Source organism: Aricia agestis, chromosome 2 (genome assembly GCF_905147365.1).
Source record: "Aricia agestis chromosome 2, ilAriAges1.1, whole genome shotgun sequence".
Lineage (NCBI taxonomy): Eukaryota > Metazoa > Arthropoda > Insecta > Lepidoptera > Lycaenidae > Aricia > Aricia agestis.
Window position 1 is genome coordinate 16,789,964 of NC_056407.1, and position 20,407 is coordinate 16,810,370.

At 42.9% G+C, this 20,407-nt stretch overlaps 1 protein-coding gene across 2 annotated transcripts in view; it reads right to left on the reverse strand.

Annotated features, from left to right (window-relative positions):
- Positions 1 to 204: 204 nt before the first annotated feature.
- Positions 205 to 20,407, reverse strand: part of LOC121735268 (protein encore-like) — a 45,837-nt gene continuing 25,634 nt past the window's right edge. The window contains exons 2-31 of one of the 2 annotated variants that reach the window (XM_042126048.1): positions 18,211 to 18,416; positions 17,902 to 17,976; positions 17,493 to 17,714; positions 16,956 to 17,113; positions 15,881 to 15,981; positions 15,630 to 15,696; positions 15,447 to 15,502; positions 15,084 to 15,213; positions 12,521 to 12,651; positions 11,972 to 12,071; positions 11,609 to 11,732; positions 11,259 to 11,354; positions 10,905 to 11,034; positions 10,353 to 10,451; positions 9,886 to 10,025; positions 9,641 to 9,739; positions 9,343 to 9,403; positions 9,158 to 9,240; positions 8,553 to 9,012; positions 8,205 to 8,278; positions 7,962 to 8,040; positions 7,378 to 7,441; positions 6,568 to 6,670; positions 6,094 to 6,252; positions 4,725 to 4,874; positions 3,800 to 3,969; positions 3,388 to 3,476; positions 3,025 to 3,170; positions 794 to 842; positions 205 to 613 (exon numbers count right to left, since the gene is read on the reverse strand). In XM_042126048.1, coding sequence (XP_041981982.1) covers positions 555 to 613; positions 794 to 842; positions 3,025 to 3,170; positions 3,388 to 3,476; positions 3,800 to 3,969; positions 4,725 to 4,874; positions 6,094 to 6,252; positions 6,568 to 6,670; positions 7,378 to 7,441; positions 7,962 to 8,040; positions 8,205 to 8,278; positions 8,553 to 9,012; positions 9,158 to 9,240; positions 9,343 to 9,403; positions 9,641 to 9,739; positions 9,886 to 10,025; positions 10,353 to 10,451; positions 10,905 to 11,034; positions 11,259 to 11,354; positions 11,609 to 11,732; positions 11,972 to 12,071; positions 12,521 to 12,651; positions 15,084 to 15,213; positions 15,447 to 15,502; positions 15,630 to 15,696; positions 15,881 to 15,981; positions 16,956 to 17,113; positions 17,493 to 17,714; positions 17,902 to 17,970 — 3,468 coding nt within the window. In that variant the 5' untranslated portion in view covers positions 17,971 to 17,976; positions 18,211 to 18,416 and the 3' untranslated portion in view covers positions 205 to 554. Of the gene's footprint in view, positions 614 to 793; positions 843 to 3,024; positions 3,171 to 3,387; positions 3,477 to 3,799; positions 3,970 to 4,724; positions 4,875 to 6,093; positions 6,253 to 6,567; positions 6,671 to 7,377; positions 7,442 to 7,961; positions 8,041 to 8,204; positions 8,279 to 8,552; positions 9,013 to 9,157; positions 9,241 to 9,342; positions 9,404 to 9,640; positions 9,740 to 9,885; positions 10,038 to 10,352; positions 10,452 to 10,904; positions 11,035 to 11,258; positions 11,355 to 11,608; positions 11,733 to 11,971; positions 12,072 to 12,520; positions 12,652 to 15,083; positions 15,214 to 15,446; positions 15,503 to 15,629; positions 15,697 to 15,880; positions 15,982 to 16,955; positions 17,114 to 17,492; positions 17,715 to 17,901; positions 17,977 to 18,210; positions 18,417 to 20,407 lie in introns of both variants that reach the window. The other variant, XM_042126040.1, reaches the window with a different exon arrangement.

Below are 20,407 nucleotides of genomic sequence, written 5' to 3' on the forward strand. Positions count from 1 at the left end.
CGGCTGAATTGTCACCATTAAAATAAAATTTCCAGTTGACATCATCAACTTGAAACTATACTGGAATGGCGCCGACCGTAGACGATACAATTTATCAAGCGATTCAAATATGGCAAATCATAAAATATATTTTATTAATATAATATTAGATATTATGACTATTGGTCTAGAAATTACCAAACAAAATAAATAGAAAAACAGAAAAGAAGATAAAAAGTCTATCGAATTAATTTTACTGATAGTTAATACTACAAACAATTAATGAATACTTGAAGTATTAAATCAGTATTACGTGGCATATTTGACGGAGCGGAGCGACAAGCGGAGCTATTTTAAAAATAATTAATAAAAGTGTAACATATATCTGTAACATTTGAATAATATATTCAAAAACAAATATTACATTTCGTAAAAAAAAAGTTAAACTGTCCATTACAATACAACTGTTGCGCGTCGCTCGTCGCTCCGCTTATAGCTCGGCTATCTAACACATAAACTTAAAGCGAGTGGTAACGGACATAAGTATTTGGATATGTTTATGTGTGTGTGTGCGTCTAGCGGCGGCCGTTACGCGTGTCGGGGTGCGGGCGCCGGGGCTGGTTGTTGTTCATGACTGAAATGAGAATCAAAAATACATATAAGAAAACAATATGTATACGTACTCATTTAAAAAAAATGCTCTTAATTTTTTAGGGCAAATAAACTACGACCCCGACTTCGGTCGTTTCTAAAATCGTTTACACAGATAATATATCATTCACCTATGTACTTAACATCGTATAACTGTACATACCGGGTGTGGCAGCGCCCGGCGAGCGGCGACACCACGTGCCGGGGGACATCTGAAATAATGACAATATCTATAGTGAATTAACATTTACTCCGCGACAGAGTAGTTCCACAGACTCTCTGTAGAACCATACAATACGTGAGTATAGCTTCTAATAGAGCGTAAGGGAAAAGTAGTAGTGTCCGCGTGCCATCGAAATTCTCATACAAACGTAATACCAAGATTATTTCCCATACGAAAATATTTACCATATTATTTGATATCAATATTGAATACATATTGTAATCGTTCATATTATGAACGATTACAATATTTCCATACTAAATTGTAATCGTACAAGTTTTTTGGTATGTAAATATTTTGCAGTGAATGTTTGTACAGGAACCTAGGTAATTAGTAATTACTATCTTAAGACCCAGTTTCATCAAGCAATGTTAAATAAATAATGGCTTGTTAAATCAGTTAATGGCCTGTTAGAGCTATCGAGCGTTCCACCATGCCCTAATGTCATGTTAAATCACCTAACACGGTGTTTAATTTAATTCCTGCTGTGGAGGTCCGTTAAATATTTAACAGGCTGTTATATGAGTCAAAATAACAACTTTCAAAGACAATAATATGCAATATCAATAAAAGAATCTGTTTTGACTTTTGAGTCTTGAGTTCTTGTTAAATTTTTACTGTGGGACATAAGTATTTTAACAGTCTGTTTAATTTTCCAAGGTCCGTTAAGTAATGCCTTGTTAGGATTTAACAAACAGAGGTTGGTGAAATTGGGTCTTAGCTGAATAATAACTCAAATATCCTACTAATATTATAAAGGCGAAAGTTTGTTTGGATGTATGGATGTGTGGATGTATGGATGTTTGTTACTCTTTCACGCAAAAACTACTGAACGGATTTTAATGAAACTTTACAATAATATAGCTTTACAATAATATAGTTAAACACATAGGCTACAATTTTAACCGACTTTTTAAATGGGGGAGGTGTTAGTTCGTTTTCTTATGTTCAACGATTACTCCGCCGTTTGTTAACCGATTTTCAAAATTTTTCTTTTGGTATATAGGGTATCATCCCAATTTGGTATTATATTTACAAAAGTGGTGATCTGATGAAGGATCCATAAGTAATCGAGGGAACTCCTCAAAATTTATAGGGAAACATGTGTTGACTTCGGTTTCGTGAAAAGTATTTTAAGCATATGCTACCAACAAGATTTTGCACCGAGTTATACCTGGTATACCGTGGTTCGGAAGGTGCTGAGAGAACTCCTGATTCTTTATAGATACAAGTTTGGGAGTTTCGGCGTTGTTTTAAGAATGGAAAGCATATGCTTCTATGCAAATTACATTCTTCATCATCATCATCATCACTACCATATTATAACATGCATCGTCCCATGGTTATGACTTATGACTCTTATGAGTATATAAAGACCCTGTTATTGGTACTTTTCAGTCTTTTAGATCGAGACTCGAGTTTGTCAAGCGATAATAAAAAAAAAATCTATTCCTACCTAATATTATAAACCTGAAGAGTATGTTTGCTTGAACGCGTTAATCTCAGGAACTACAGGTCCGATTTAAAAACATTTATTTCAATGTTAGATAGCTCATTTATCGAGTAAGACTATAGGCTAAATATTATCACGCTAAGACTAATACTACCGAAGAAACTCAGGAAAATGTGGGAAAAACGGAGGAAATATAAGAAATTACCAACTACTGGAGCAATTTTTATGGCATTATTAAGCACAGATATAGAGTAGACCAAGTGAAGGGAGTAGGGACATAAGCTATTTTTTATGGGAAAATGTACGATTTCTGCAAAATTCCTAATTTACGCGGGCAAAGCCGCGCGGGACATCTAGTGGTAAATATTCTCGTATGGGAAATGATCTTGGTATTACGTTTGTATGAGAATTGCGATGGCACCCGGACTCTTAAGAAATCAACGCATGGTATTGCAAAAATAAACTCCTGTCTAATTATGTACACGTACTAATTATGGCACCCGGACTCTTAAGAGGTGCACCAATAAACAATCAATACGTGCTAACCTAAGCAAACCAAGTAGCGTAAATATTGTGTGCGTATATCCATACGCATCCGCGTTTGCTTGAAAATTTTATTCATAACAATTACTACTCACAGTCACCGCACAAAACTATAGACTCATTGAGATTATTGACCCAGAACTACAGTTAACGCTAGGCGAGGAGTGTCGCATACCTGTCGCAGCAGGTAGGGCGGGCGGTAGGTGACGATCGGGTTGTAGGGGCGGCGGGGGCGGTCGGGGGGCGGCGCGGGGACGGCGGGGGCGGGGCCGCGCGCCCGCCGGTACTGCTCGCGCGCTTCCGGACCACGACGATCCGGGTCTGTAAATATTGGAGTATATTTCTAAGTATTAAGCGGCGAAAAGATGTTTATTTAATGGATCAACTAAAATAGACCACAGAAGAGGACATATAGGCTACTTTTCGAAATAGAATAGGTACCTTTAAGGTGCCAAACGTCGGCAACTCTTTTGAAGTATATGTATAATGCTAAAATGTTTGACAGGCGCTTAGTATAATAGATAATATAGACACTAACAAGTGTTGTTCTTGGCCTGCATGGTGCGGATGGAGTTGACGATGGCGCGCGCCGCCGAGCTCAGCTGGGCCTCCTCGCTCGGGCTGCGCCTGCAAGGACACGAGTATTGATTTCAAGTTTGTATAGTAAACAAGATAAAATTCACTCCTGTGCCTAAAGGTGCTCCCACACAACAGTTATATAACATTAGATACTGTTGCTTAACATTTGTAGTCTTTTACAGATTATAACAAAATACACGTTTATTTCTTGACACGTTGAAGCGTATGTTACACGCTGTTATTTTGTAAAAAAAAAAACACGTGCAAGTCAGCGTGGGACCAATTGTTGTCCTACAGCTTGTCCTCAACTTTATTTACACTAGTTACGTAGGTTGCTTTACCAAACTTTATGGGTAAAGCCGCATACTAACCCAAGCGGTCTTGCGTTGTGGGCGGGGCCGGGGGCGGGTGCGGGGTGCGGCGCGGGGGCGGGGTAGCTGCCGAGCAGGCCGCTGCCACTGTTGCGCCGCCGCGGCCGCTCCCACTGCCGGTCGCGCGTGCTCACCGCCGCCATCTGCTCCTTGATCTGCTGGATCTTAACCTGCGCACATTCGTTTTATTTTGATTTCAAATCAGATATCCTAAAAAAGAGATATCGATGCTTTTTATTTTTTTAGCAAGTATTTTTAGTATTGACGCAAATACTACGTCATTTTTTAGAACATATTACTATGTATTTTCATATGCACAAATAAATTAGGTCTAGAATTTCCATCTATCCTGACGCATGTGCCTACCTAACACATCTCAGAATGGCTACTCATTGCCACGGACCAATGTACACATTATTTGTATGTTATGTAAATCACTTGTGACTCGATATATCAAAATCGTTGCTATATTCTACTAAAATCTACTAGACCGTGTTTTAGCTTCTACCGAAAATCTACCTTTATTAATCAATGTATTCTACGTGGTTGAAAGTAAAATAAAAATAAAAACTAAATAAAACTAAAATGGACTGTCATTATGCATTTTTAATTTTTTATATTATTTGTGATATAATATCGATCTTCTATTAAAATTTACAAAAAATTTTGGACTACTAAATCGTCATTCATTTGACCTCAAATCTACCAAAAAGTGGAAATCTATGTGAAGTGTGGTCACACTGTTGCCGGGGCGCAGCGGGTTTGTCGGGCTTTGCCGGGCCTTGTCGCATTAACGGAAATCCGCTGCGCCCCGACACAGTGTGCGATACGCGCATCCGCTTCCATACAAATACGGAGGCGGATTTTTGCGATGAGCCCCGGCACGGTCCGTCTCAATGGGCTAACTCCTCTAAACTCCACTCACGGCTATATCGGGGTCGGCGCGGTCGTCAGCGTGGGGCGTGGCGCGCTGGGAGGGCGGGAGCGAGCCGCGCTTGGGGTAGCTCGCCCGCCGCTCGCCCGCCTTCTCCACCCCGTACACGGCCTGGCACATCGGGTACGGCTGCGGGATCATCTGAAATTATACTTTTCACCGTGAATTTGGCGTTATGATGAAAAAAAAAGATTGCCCGCGAGCGCGCGTAAGGCAGCAAATAGTATGCCTCTTGCTTATTAAAAATACACTAAGCGGATAGATAGGCTATACAATGTTCAGTCCATATTAATCAGGATTTTTCAAAGTTCTAGACAAGAAAAAAACATTGTATCATACTAATCATACTTATATTATAAAGGAGAAAGTTTGTGAATTTGTGTATGTTTGTTACTTCTTCACTCTTGAACGGCTAGAGCGATTTCGATAAAATTTGGGATGGAGTCAGCTGGATTAACACATAATATGCTACATTTTATTTCGTCATCTACTCTATAATACCCAATGTACTTTCAGAGAAGTAGATTTCTAGGCAGATGGGGGACCTACGTAGTTTGGTCGCGTTACGTCAAACCCACCCGACCGATCACAATTAACATTGAATTGACATGATCCGACCAAATGACGTTGGTCTGTCAACTGCCTAGGAATCAATTTCCTCGATGGTACAATTCACTAATAACCGCGGGTAACACCACGGGGCACAGCTAGTAATGTTTATATTGTGTAAATACATATTTTTATTAGTAAGGGAACTAAAACACATCCCGTTTTTAACGTAGAGACGCGTTGAAACTAGTACTATCAGTGAAGTAGATTTCAAAGCAGATGGCGGACCTAAGTAATTTGGTAGCATTAAGTCAAACCCACCCGACCGATCACAATTAACATTGAATTGACATGATCCGACCAAAAAATGACGTTGGTCTGTCAACTGCCAAGGCTTCAATTTCCTCGATGGTACATTGAGCTACCAGGGTGACTGTGCGAGCGAGACGGACGTCGGGCGTCTCACCTGCTGCAGGGGCGCGGCGGGGTAGACGACGCCGTATTGCGGGTTGGGGTAGAGCGGGGAGTACGCTACCGTGGTGACGTCACTGTGCGAGCGAAATAGACGTCGGGCGTCTCACATGCTGCAGGGGCGCGGCGGGGTAGACGACGCCGTATTGCGGTTTTGGGTAGAGCGGGGGGTACACTACCGGGGTAACGTCACTGTGCGAGCGAGACAGACGTCGGGCGTCTCACATGCTGCAGGGGCGCGGCGGGGTAGACGACGCCGTATTGCGGTTTTGGGTAGAGCGGGGGGTACACTACCGGGGTAACATCACTGTGCGAGCAAGACAGACGTCGGGCATCTCACCTGCTGCAGGGGCGCGGCGGGGTAGACGACGCCGTATTGCGGGTTGGGGTAGAGCGGGGGGTACACGAGCGGGTACACGTCGTGCAGCATCAGCTTGGGCGCGGCCGGGCTGATCGGCAGCGGCGGCTGCAGACCACCCCACTGCATCTCCTGGTATTGCTGAGAAGAACGTAGTAAAGTTTATGTTATTTTTTATTTGTATTACATACAAATAGCTAACATTGCACATAGAAAGTCCCCCTTACGAATAATATTATTTAAAGTTTTAATCAATGTTTGGTTTAAAACTGTTGTTATGTGCTCGTCAATTACATTGTAATATACGCTTGATATCCATTGTGTAACTACTTTATTAGAAAGGGCTTTATTTTCAACGGACAGGTCACGCTGGGCCTAATTTTAGCGTTTAATCTTAACTAGCTATAGAGTTTAAAAGCAATAGCAAAAGCAGCATGAGTTAGCCGGAGTACTAACCGGGTAGTGATGGGGTTGCGCGGGCGGGGCCGGCGGCGCGGGAGGCAGGATCACGTTGGGCAGGTACTGTGCGCCCAGCTCCACCCCGTACGGCATAGTGTATCTGATTGGATAAACACAAATAAGCGATGATAACCTAACTTTATCACAGGGTTTTTTTAATAAAAATAAGGGGACACACTTGCAAACGGGTCACATGAAAGAAAAAAACTACCGTCGCCCGTGGCCACTCGCAACATTAGAAGAGCTGCAGGTGCGTTGCCGGCCTTCTAAGAGGGAATAAGCTCTCCTCTTGAAGGTTTGCAGATCGTATTGGTCCGGAAATACTGCTGGTGACAGTTCATTCCAGAGTTTTACAGTGCGCGGCAGCACGGTGAAATACTGCCACTCATCAAGGTGATGAGAATCGTATATTTTTCGCGTGCAGCGATGGCGAAAAGTTACAGGAGGTATGATTCCGAACAATTCTTCAGAGCACTCCCCGTGATCCAACCGACAGAGGATGCAGAGTGAGGCTAAGTTTAAATATTCTTCTACAAGATTTGAAGTCCGTCAGTCTGAGTTAACGTTTATTATTTGATAAAACAACACATTATACTCGTATCTTTCGCTCATCGTATTACGTATACAAAAACGAGTAGGCACGATATTTTAACATAGGATTAGCAGTAAACTACTTTTTGTGTCGTCTTTCTGTGTAAACTGTTATATTATTGTTATGTTTTCCTGTGCACAATAAATTATAAATAAATTAAAAAAAAAACTGAAAATGCGTCATTGGCCCTAAGTAAGTATGATTATACTACTCACTGTCGGGGCTGCGGCTCGCAGGCGCCGCACGCGCTGAAGTCAGCCGCGTACGGGTAGCTCGGGTCTGCGGGAAGACCATTTGGTTCACCATGTGGTTTAATTAGTCACTTGGTAAAATATTTTCACATGCATTATAATATCATGTGACGCAGAACAATGACGAAGTAAAAATGGTTAAATCGTGCGGCAACCGTAGGTACATCTTAGCATCTCCATACCAAATTTCAGCAAAATCGATTCAGTGGTTTGGTCGTGAAGAGAGAACGACACACACATTTCACATTTATAATATTAGTATGGACAGACGCTTTCATTTGTATCGCCGCGCCGTCTAGTTTCTTTGATACAATCCATATTGTGAAATACCTTTGACAGCTTTGTGTACCACTCTTATTACGACGTTAAAGCTCTAAGTATGATGACTTTCAGCGGCACAGCGGCCTCTAGACTCTAACACAAAATGTACGTAAGTGTAAGTAGATAAACACCTATTCTCAGGCCTAACGAATGTAGTACATACAAAATTTCATTAAAACCGGTTGAGTCGATTTGGAGGAGTTAGCGCACAAACATTAGATACTGACCTATTCGGAAGGTGTTGTCGTGTGCGACCTTCGGTTCCTCCGGCTGCAGCTGGTACATCGGCGCCTGCATGTGCGGCTCCTGTAATTAACGTTAATTAAGTTGCTGCTACAGGATTGAGACATATCAGAATTAATGTGTTTTGTATTAGGAAAATATTCGTAAATGCATGTCTTTTTTTAAGGTGAAGCAAAAAAAAAACATTAATGTTTTTAAAGGATATATAAAAAGATAAAAATACTCACGATTCTGCAGCGGTTGACGTAGTGGTAAGGTTGCTGCATCAGTGGATACGACACGTTCGTCAGTGACATTGGACCTAAAATACATTGCACGTAAAGTCGTTAAAATTATTCGTTGACTAGATTACAATATAGGCGAGTCATTTTATTGCGACTTTTTAGCTTATAATGTGACAACATCGGATCTTTTCATATCACTTTTTGATTGCCACCGACACAAAGAAAAACTATATCAGTCCGCACGTTTTAAACGTTTCGAAAAAAGAAAATTTTCATTCATAGGGCCCCATCAATATTCATAAAAGAAGAAGGATTTTCATTATTAGCAAATTAGCTCTCATGTAAACTCACGTATAGTATGGTCGACGAGCGGCACGGGCGTGGTCTTGGCCTCCTCCTGGACATAGTTCTGGACGCCCATGGGCGACTCCTCGCTCCTCATGGGCTGGACGTAGCATTGCTGCTCGCACTCCTTCGAGTACTGCCGCGTCGAATCGTACGACCGCTGGTTTTCGAAGGGCGGCCTCTGATTGGCCGCTTCGAACGAGCGCTGATTGGTCGCCTCGTACGGCATCCTCTGATTGGCCGGTTCGAAGGTTTTCGGCGAGTTTTGGGCGTCGTATCTCTCGAGCCGCTTGGGCGACTCGTACGTGTTGTCGAAGGTCCGAGTGGGCGAGTCGTAGAGCTGCGTGGGCGCGCTCTGGTTCTCGTAGGACTTGTCGGTGTTAGCGTCCGGCGTCGATGGCTCGATGTAGCGGTCCTTGGCGGGGCTGCTCGGGATCGATCCAGTTTGGCTCTCTTTGGATGTGGTCTGTAAAAGTAACTTGTAAATATAGGTCTAACAGACATACATAAGATGTTGGCTGGAACTATATTATATTATGAAATAAATTTATTTTATGTTATTGCATACCTAATTGTTCCGTTTCTTTTTTTAATCTGTATAATATCTTTACCTTTTCAGCGTGTTCTCTGCACGGCTCGCGGCGGCGGCATTCGCAACAACACTTGCCTCTGTACTCCCCCGAACAATCGCACTCTGTAAAACAAGATATGCTGTGCGAGTGCGTGGTTTTTCTAACACAACGACAGAGTTTAAGATATTAGGAAGTAATAAAAACTATAGTGGTATAGTATTTACCGTGGTCTATGAAGGAGTGCTGTTTTTCTAATTTCCCTCTCTTCTTATCTCCATTTGGATCCTGAAATATTTTTTAGAATAACTTTTTTGTGGCATTAGGTAAAAATCACAATTGACTTTTTTATATAAAGTCATAATTTTAGGCCGAAACATACTATTATTATCACACGTAAGTCTTAGAATCCTCAATCTCCTCAGTATTTATCATACTCATAGATGTTAAGCCTGTGCTGTTAAACGACGATCGAAGACAAGAGAATTGTGCTCCTGGTGTGATCGACACTAAAATTAATAATACCTTCTCGTCTAGTGCGGCGTTGGCGTCGTAGAGCGGCGGCGGGTTGTCGGGGTGGAAGTGGTACAGCGTGCCGTCCGGGTTCGTCAGCGCACGACCCGTCTAAATAACGAAAAAAAAATGTATGTTTGGTCCTATGGTCAATTTAATAACACCAATCAGCATAATCATTAGCCCCGCCCATTATAAAAAAATAAATAGAATACAGCCGCATCGAAGGTTTACAAAAAAATAATAATCATCATCACCTGTGGATGTATAACCACGGCGCCGACGGGCACGGCGGAGAGGTCGGTGACCGCCCACACGAGCGCGCCGCCCCCCGCGCCCGCTATGCCCGCCCCGCCCCCCGCGCTTGCCTCCGACGTCGGCTCGGGGCTCGCGCCGCCTGTTGGCCGAACTGAATGTTACATTTTAGGCACGGTATAATCAAGTAAAGCCGATTTGATAAAGAGTCTATGAATACTTGTTTCTCGACTAGATTTTATTTTTATTTTACAGTCAAATTTATTTATGATAAATAAAATAGCAATACTGAATACTGATGTCGTAACAATGTATGAACTTTTATTTTTTATCTACACAAATGACTTTTCAAGCCATGTTAGTGTCACATACAATTTAAAAACGTGTAATTTAACTTGTTTGGCAAATTTTACTATTAGGTTATACAATATACATGTTATTTGAATGTCTTTATGTAAAACAGAATTACCGGTGGGCGAGGGTGTGACAGAGTCGGTGCTGCGCAGACTGAGCGTCTTGTACCCGGAGCTGGACGGAGACAGGCGCCAGCTGCTTGACGCCAGATCACCTGCAACCAGGTAAAGCTTACATAAGCACTAAAACTATGCTCGATGACCCATGATGACCCATCTTCGGCACAAAAATCATGTTTAGCCAAACCTTCGCTAACGAGTAGCGGCCAAAGCCAAAGACTCGTTGAAGACCAATTTCCAAAATAGAAATATATTTCGAAGGAAATTTTGATCTCGAAAAAACATAAAATTATTATTGTCTTTGCGAACCAGTTTTTTTGCAACGAAGTTGGGGCCAACTTACATTCCAGTTATAGGTCCTGAATAGAGAAACAAAGGCCTGAGCAAGCGAGATGTCACTATCAGTAACACTGCGCTACTATCAGCGGGGCTATAATGGTCGCTTTGGAGAATCACATTATGAATCATAAAATTATTAATGGAAATACAGCCAAAGAGTATACCTATTGGGGTTGCTATCGGCTACACAAGGATATCCAAGAACTAACCCTGTCGGCTGAGCAGGCGCTGCGGCGGTTCGGAGTATCCGCCAAAACTGTGACTCTTGGCGACCGGCCCGCGCGACCCACTCCCCGCCCCGCCCGCCGCGCCGCCTCCGCTAGCCTCCAGCGACTGCACCTGTCGAGTCACGCTATGCTGTTTATAAAGTACCATATGTTTGGATCATTCTTAACAGGAAATAATCAGCATAAAATTAACCTTAAAACAATATTTAAATATGGAATACTACAAAGTTAAAAGAAATTCAATTCGTATTGAAAAATCAGTGGTCAAAGTTTATAATTATTATTCAGCTAAGTACTTGAAGGTATGCAGCAATTTTTTTTGTATTATAAGAATACCTTTAACAGTTTGTTTCTTCCGGTCTCGGGCGTAAGCAGTTTGACAGGCCCCGAGTTGAGCCACGGCCACTGGTTCTCATCTTGAGTGCAATTGTCCTGTAAAAATGACAAACAACTTGTTATGTTGTTAAAAATAATGTATAGAACCTACGAAATTAAATCTTAAACACACTAAAATAAGTTACAAAACAGCATGAGGTCGAGCGCATCAGGTGGCTCATGAACATGCCGGTGGTACACAGAGGTAATTTTACGGGTGGCACGTTAAGGTGTCGGTGGGGTTCAAGAGGTTAATTAGCACAAGTGGGTCTCGGTGTGACATATTTTCCTTAGTCTATGGTGTGACATACCGAGCTGAATATGCGGCGGCGCACGCGCTCGTAGTCCCGCTCCCGCTGCTCTAGCGACTTGCTGCGCGGCGCCGCGCCCGCCGCCCCGCCCAGCGCGCCGCCCCCCTCGCGCTTCAGGATAGATCTGCACACATCACGTCAAACTTGTTACCTCTACGCTTTAACCGCTAAATAGATTTTGGTGCAATTCAATACAGAGATACGCTGAGTACAGAAAATCACAATAGGATAATTTTTATCTTGCAAAATGTACCGCCAACATCTGGTAATCATAATAATATCTTTTTTTTTCTATGATGATTGATTACAATTTTTTTAAAACCGTCATTCACAACATACTTTAATTCAAAACAATATAGTTACTTGGCGAGCGTGTCGTCGTGCCGGCGCGGCGGGGACTTGGGGAACACGGTGGTGCACCACTGACGGAAACTCGTGCACGGAATACGCCCGCCGCTAGTGCCTGCAATAATTATAATATCATGTAGTTAACGAAAAGTCCACAGTATAACGCGATTTCGTTAATTGTTTTATAGCACTTTAATAATATTATATCTGGCTATGCGAAAAAACTTATACTTGTCGCTACATGTCACTTTGTCAAATAAATTATTCTGATCCACTCACATATTCATATTTCACTCACGAAAGGAGCGCGATAGCAATATTATAAGCGAGAGTAGCGATGAAGTATGAAATTATCGATATTGGCGACCGGATACTATAGATAATCAGGGTACGGGATTTTTTTTTTTTTGCACCGAGAAAATCTGCGGTTGCAGTGCTGTATGGCGTATATGCCAGTAGCACCAGGCAGAAACCACTGACTAATTTAGTGATAAGTTGAATTATCCGGACTTACCCTGTGTCCGAACTTGCCCTGATTAACTTATAATACATTCGTTAGCTTACCGCTCTTGGAGACGAGCACGGCGTTTTTATGGGCGTGGTCGAGATGGTGGGCGAGGCCGAACAGCGCGGCGCAGCGATGCACCAACATGCGCCCGTACGACGTCATCACCGGGAAACGCACTATGCAGCGGCTGTTAATAAAAAAAGAAAATACGTTTAATCGATTGAAAACATATGAGAGAGTGACAATATCACCGATATGCCAAATTATTGGACTTACTGCAGTTAGTGAATACGGTGAATATGAATGTTAATATGTAATATAATGTCGACGTAAATATAGGACTACACCATACTAGGCGTAAGCGGAACGACGCGGCGGGCGTCACTTTCAGATATTCTTTGTAATAAATTATATTGGACTAAACACACTACACGGCAGCACAACTGCGCGACGTGTCTTTATAATAATATTAATTCCCTGTACCGTTATTCGAAGCTTATTATATCGAGATAGGCACTACGTTTCCCGCCATTATATCCATACTATTGACTTCCGGTTACTTCCACTTTCGTCCCACCATGGTGAAGAGGTAGGGAGAGTTTATAAAAGCGAGCTAACTCGTCTGCCAGTTTATTGCGTCTATACTCACCAGGCAGAATTTAAACTATAAGCTTCGAATAAGGTAAGTAAATTAATATGTGTTTTATTGGTAGGTAAAACGCCACTATTAATTCCCTGTACTGTTATTCGAAGCTTATTTAATTGAGAATTGTTTGTTATCGCCTGGTGGGAACGAACGTTTACAGAATGTAAACTAGACGCCAAGGTGAAAGATACAAAATTATAATATAAATCAAAAATCAAATAGTTTATTTTTAACAACCAGTAGTACCAACTACTATGGGAACGTATTGTGGCGGTACCCACAATTCGCCTAACATTCCTGCATCGCGCTATCGAAGTTTCGGAGAACGGCAAGATATATACAACGTCTGAAATGACGTCAGTGGGCTTCGGCCTGACCGAGCATGCTATCTCTCTCGGTCGGAAGATCTTCCTTTTCGGCCGCCACTAACAACGTTAAAGTATCTTTGAAAAGGGATTCGATCCACCCTGAAATAATGGTCCTTGAGGCAGGTTTAATCCGACCTCTGCAAGTAATAATAAATTATGTAAAATGATTGTATTCCACCTAGAACCGAGTACCTCAATAGTTCTTTAGTAGGTCAAGCTTGCCTGTAATCAGAAAAGTCAGTTTTTGAACCAAAAGATGGCCAAAATATTATTTCATTGGTATTTTGTATACAATGGTCATTATCAATCTTTAGCAGAGTTAGAACATGAATTATTGTTCTACCAGAACATAAGAGCAGTAAAACGGCTGTATGTCTTTGTACTTGAAAAGGGTTGTCATGTTCTAAAGCGTAATTACTTAGATATGCCAAACTATCTATATTCCATATTGGTGGTTTTGAGCTTGTCAATAGTATGGATATAATGGCGGGAAACGTAGTGCCTATCTCGATTAAATAAGCTTCGAATAAGGTAAGTAAATTAATATGCGTTTTATTGGTAGGTAAAACGCCATTATTATGAAATATGTCACGCCACATCATTCCGCTGTTGCGACTTGCGGTCTTCCTTTAAGTTTACAAAGCTACCACCGTTTTTCCATCTCTAAATTTTGCACGTGTTATGTCATTTACTTATTTTGTCTGGGTATCGCTCACCTGGTGTCGTCGATGAGCGCGTGCAGGTCCTTCTCTATCCGCAGCAGCGTCATGCGGTCGCGCGTGTTGTTGTCGAGGGTCTCGCTCACCTGGTGTCGTCGATGAGCGCGTGCAGGTCCTTCTCTATCCGCAGCAGCGTCATGCGGTCGCGCGGGTTCTTGTTGAGGGTCTCGCTCACCTGGTGTCGTTGATGAGCGCGTGCAGGTCCTTCTCTATCCGCAGCAGCGTCATGCGGTCGCGCGTGTTGTTGTCGAGGGTCTCGCTCACCTGGTGTCGTCGATGAGCGCGTGCAGGTCCTTCTCTATCCGCAGCAGCGTCATGCGGTCGCGCGGGTTCTTGTTGAGGGTCTCGCTCACCTGGTGTCGTTGATGAGCGCGTGCAGGTCCTTCTCTATCCGCAGCAGCGTCATGCGGTCGCGCGTGTTGTTGTCGAGGGTCTCGCTCACCTGGTGTCGTCGATGAGCGCGTGCAGGTCCTTCTCTATCCGCAGCAGCGTCATGCGGTCGCGCGGGTTCTTGTTGAGGGTCTCGCTCACCTGGTGTCGTCGATGAGCGCGTGCAGGTCCTTCTCCATCCGCAGCAGCGTCATGCGGTCGCGCGGGTTGTTGTCGAGGGTCTATCTCACCTGGTGTCGTCCATGAGCGCGCGCAGGTCCTTCTCTATCCGCAGCAGCGTCATGCGGTCGCCCGGGTTGTTGTCGAGGGTCTCACTCACCTGGTGTCGTCGATGAGCGCGTGCAGGTCCTTCTCTATCCGCAGCAGCGTCATGCGGTCGCGCGGGTTGTTGTCGAGGGTCTCGCTCACCTGGTGTCTTTGATGAGCGCGTGCAGTCCTTCTCTATCCGCAGCAGCGTCATGCGGTCGCACGGGTTGTTGTTGAGGGTCTCGCTCACCTGGTGTCGTTGATGAGCGCGTGCAGGTCCTTCTCTATCCGCAGCAGCGTCATGCGGTCGCGCGGGTTCTTGTTGAGGGTCTCCTTGATGAAGTTCACCAGCTCCGGGCCGGTCGGCTCCATTTTATCCTCTGTAAGACAAACGTTGAATGTTAAATAAAAGGATATTTTTTAACTCTTGTTTATCGCAAAAAAGCGAGATGCAACATAATATGCCTTTTTACGTGTGAAACAGAAAATCAGTTACTTAGTTTTTTTTCATTGACTAATGTAGCCGAATATGAGAAAAAAAAACAACTTCTTAAGGCACAAATTATGGTGTACGACTAATTTTATCAACGATAATTAAATGAAATACGTTTACCTGAATCTGTCCGTGTTAACGAGAAGCTCTTTGGTTTTTCTTTTCTTTCGGGACATCTGTAACAATATAAGAGAATAAAAAATTATCATATTTTTTTAAATAAAATTTATTAAAATTATATTACACTAATGTTTTTTAAATCATACACTTACATTAATGGCTTCTAGAAAATTAAAAATATACCTGCAGTAGAATCCTTGCTCTTCATTGTCGAAGCTTCCAGATCTTTTCGCTACGTCTCCGTTGTGACCTGTAGTATTACGAGTTTCACAATTATTATATTGTGAATTTTAAAAAAAGGTACACTTAAATCAGTTCCTAATTCCAGTTAATTGTTACTTAAAAATAGATATTCCATAAAAATATACATTTTTAAATTTTGTGCGCAATGTTTAGTGCGCAGTTCGTGTTGTATAGCGGACTATGATACTGACCGTTATGATCATTGCAGTTGTCGGTGCAGTCGGGGCAGTCCTCCGAGCACACTATCCCGGAGTCCTGCTTCGTCGGGCACTGCTGCTTGCTGCGCCGACCCCTGGAAACATTCAAACAACAAGTTACAAAAGTATTTATGTATTATATCTATATCTTATAATCTAAGAAATGGGCATTGTCCAAAAAAATCACATGTACTTTTTATATTTTTTTCGTTAAAATAGGGTATTTTAAGAATATAAATTAAATAATTTTGAAATTCATTGGCTACTTTTTTCTCAATAAATTTTTAAAGTTTCGCTCTGACGTCATCATCGGCGGCCAAGTGACCTCTGCAGTATGTTTTAAATTTCCTTTCAATCTTATTTATAATAGCTGGTTCGTCAAATGCATGTTCTCATTATGTGAAAGCTGATACGAGAAGCTTACCAAAAGTTCGAAACGTAATGTTGGTCGAATTTATTGCTAATTTAACGCCATTGAAGGTCAAACAAAGGTTAAACATATTTGTTCAAAAATATAAGTAACTAATGGGTATTTTTAGCGTTTATGTCAAAAACGATCACTGACCTTATTTCTCGAAATGTTTTTGTAATGAGCAAAATTAAAAAAAAAATGGACAATCCCCATTATGATATTATCCGCATGCTATCAGTTTGGGATTCGTCCTTTTAAGACTGAACCGTAGGGTCGGCTAATAAAATGACGCTTTTGTTCGCGTACGGTCGGGGCCGGTCTTTGGGGACATAACGCTCTCTAAATGAAGAAAATTACTGTGTAAGTCTTTTATTTTATTTCAACATAGATATTTTGCCTATAGCGGACCAAACAACGCACAGTCCTGCATCGCGCTATCGAAGTTTCTGAGACCGGCAAAGATAACAACATGACAACGCAGACAACATTTTAAATGGCGTCAGTGGGCCAGGCCACCTGACCGGGCATGCTATCTCACTAGGTCGGAGGACCTCCCTTTGCAGCCGCCATGCATATCCATGTAACATGCTTATAATAATAATTATACTATCCGTGACTCAAGAGTCTGTGACTACGCATGAATCTAACGCGGTGTACCTGCAGTGCGGGCAGGCACATGCGCCGCAGACGCAGGTGCGGCGCGGCGCGTGCGACAGCAGATCGCGCGAGGAGTCCGAGTGGTGGCGGTGGCCGAGCCAGCGCCGCGCACGCAGCCGCTGCCCGCTCGCGCCCTCCTCCCACGCGCCGCAAGTTATCTGCGCAACCAACATGTATTCATGTTTGTGTTTTTTAATCGCTTTCTGTCATCCTTAGGGTGAATTTGGTATGGTAGGTTTGATAAAATGTGTGCGTTTTTTAGAATTGAGTTGTGCTAAAGTTATCTGATGTGCTTATGATACGTATAATATGAGTGGCGAAGGCTCGAGTGTTGAAGCCGCCATAACTTATAACGGCCGTTCCCAATATTTGATCTATCTCTGGTTTTGCCCTACTAGAGATAGGAATAGCTCACAATTGACATAAAATATATGTCTCTAATGTCTAATGTGAGCTATTCCTGTCTCTAGTAGGGCAAAACCAGAGATAGATCAAATATTGGGAACGGCCGTAAGACTCCATAAAGGCTGAACGCACCTGGATCTCCACCTGCTTCTTCCTGTCGTCACATTTTCTATCACTACTGATCACACTGCACTTATCACTATGACTAGACTCGTCGTCGGTGCGGTCGCCGTTGGAGGCGGGCGCGGGGGCGGGGCCCGGCGCGGCGGCGGGCGGGGCCGGGCTGGCGACGCGGGGAGGGGACGCCGCCTCGCGGATCGCCGAACTGCGCACCAGCTGTTTTGATTTAAAGCTCTGAAACGAATGTTAAAAAATGTAAGTGATTTTTGTAGATAAAATAGTTTTAATAGAAGTGTAATCTTTGAGAGGACTATATCTCCTGTGGCAGTTAGTTAAGTTTAGGTTGATCGAACTTCGATTGCCTATTTTGTCTGTGCTTATAGGTTTGATTCAGATAAATTAAAAAACCTGATATACTGACTCTGGTCCTGGCGAGCCCGGCGTCGTCCGAGCTGGGGCAGCTCTTCTCCACCTCGGGCTGCTCCATCATCACTACCTTCAATAGACAAATGCGAGTTAACTACGTAATAATAACAAAGACTGAATTTCGTCTTTAATATAAAATTTTAGTACTAAATTTAATAATAAATTAAAATTTTAATACTTTTGTAAGCAACTGACAAAGGACAGTTAAATTTAATTAAAAACAATTTAAATACACCGAATTAAAAATATTCAAGATAAAAACCAAGAACATTTCATGTGCAACTGATAACCCACTTATACTAACCTTATAATAAATAATTAGAACATCGATTACTAGAAATTGGACCAAGTAGAGCAAGTAGAACTAGAAGGCAAACTACGTTAAAGCTAGCAACCCCGTTGAGGCTGGCAACCCGTGAAGGTCGGGCCTGTTAGTGCGCCGCGCGACGGCCGCGGCGGGCCGCACGGGGCTTTATCCTGTGCTTCTTCACTATTGTGCACCCCATTTATCTGAAACGAGAGAAAATTAACGATTATTATGATTTATATAGTACTGACAAGTACCTTACAAATAACCATGCATAATTAGGTAAGCTGTTTCCAAGACGGATACGAGTCACGACACAGGGTTATAAGGCGCTTTGCGGACGACGGGGCCGGGCGGATTTCGCCGCGAACGATAGCACAAAGGGAATCCTATATTACCAACGCACACGGCAGGCAAAAAGACCGCGCCGCAGGGGCCCGGCGGGCACTGGCTGCGCGGCATGTTCGCCGACAAAAAGCCCGCCCCGCCCCGTCGTCTCCAAAGCGCCTAGGCGCAATACGGGCATAACTTAGTAAATTCATCGCTATGCTATTTGTTCCGACTCCCGTTTCATTTATTTCATGAGTCACGAGTAATGTTCAGCAAATTATCGTGTAAGTACATCTACAATCTAACAGTGCAAATGCGCTTTGTTTAATGTAACAAAGCGCATTTGCTTCAGGAAGCCGCCGTTAGCCCGAACATTAATCGTGTAGGCGATTTAAAACCGTAGCGTGATTGCAGCCTACTGCCCGCGCTTTAGCTCGCGGATATCTAGACAGAAATCAAACCCCTTAGGTGTGCTGTAACAGCTAGACATATCACAATTACTGGCAATTTTATTCTGTTTATCCCAGAGGGTTTGTTTACTGCTCGATCGGGCATATAAAACACGCGCCCGCACACGTTCACACAATATAATTCTGCAACGTCTACGCTCATTCCGCTGAAGATATGTTAATTTCCTTTTTTTACAGGAAAGAGGAGTACCTTTTTAGAATGGTGATTAGTCATCTAAAATCCAGCTCAAAAATCTATTTAGCTGTCTCTCTTTATTCACGAAAACTCTTCGCATCTGACTAGATATGGTAGCCGGTAGGATTATGTAAGCCGCTATTTGAATTTTGATTATCCAACTGCGGTTCTAGTGTGTCACGTCGTTGTCGGAACCGGCGCGGCCTTGACCCACCAAGTTCAGCGGTGCTGGTGTATGCGTCACCACTCACCAGTCACCACTCACCCACCGCGATACCATTGCCTGTATACATCAATCTTACACGCCCCTGGTGGTATCTAACAACAACGCAGGGCCGGTTTTAGCACTACCAGCACCCTGGGCGAGATTTCTTCGGCGCCCAGGGTGTTGGTAGTGCTACGTCGTACCTAACAAATAACCATGTATACTTAAGCTGTTTCCAAGACGGATACGAGTTACGACACAGGGTACATGCACTAGAGAGTGTCTGCACTCTTCTACCCGTAGCTAAGTACTATAAGGCGCTTTGCGGACGACGGGATCGGGCGGGATTCGCCGCTACTGTGGTACTGCTGAAACGGGACCTCAAAAGTTGGTTAACGGCACTCGCCGCGAAATCTACTGGAATTAATTAAAAGTTATAAGAAGGGCGTACCGCACACCGGTAAAGCGAGATTTGTTGGGGTCCGATAATTCGCTATGGCAATGCTTCGACCCTTGAAGCTGAATAGCCCAGGTCAGGAAATCCGCAGGAAATTGGAATCAATACTTAGAAGAACGAGGTAGTGCTTATTCTTCAAGAGAAAGCGACTGGAAAATGTTAAATTCCGGCGAAAGTGGCTAAGTGCGAGTCGGACTCGCGCACGAAGGGTTCCCTCCCGATACAGAGCAAAAATAGGCTAAAAATGTGTTTTTTGTATGGGAGTCCCTTTAAATTTTTATTTTATTTTAATATTATTATTAACTATTAAAATACACATATAACAAAATAATGTGTGAAAAATTCAAGTATATCAATAATGGCAAAAGATAGGCTTTTGCCATTATTGATATAGAGCGAAGAAGGCCGAAAACATCACGTTTGTTGTAGGTATAGGAGCCCCCCTTAAATATTAATTTTATCTTGTTTCCAATATTTGTTATTATAGCGGCAACAGATTTCCGTTTGTACCCAAATATAGCGGCAACAGATTTCCGTTTTTACCCTTTGGGTACGGA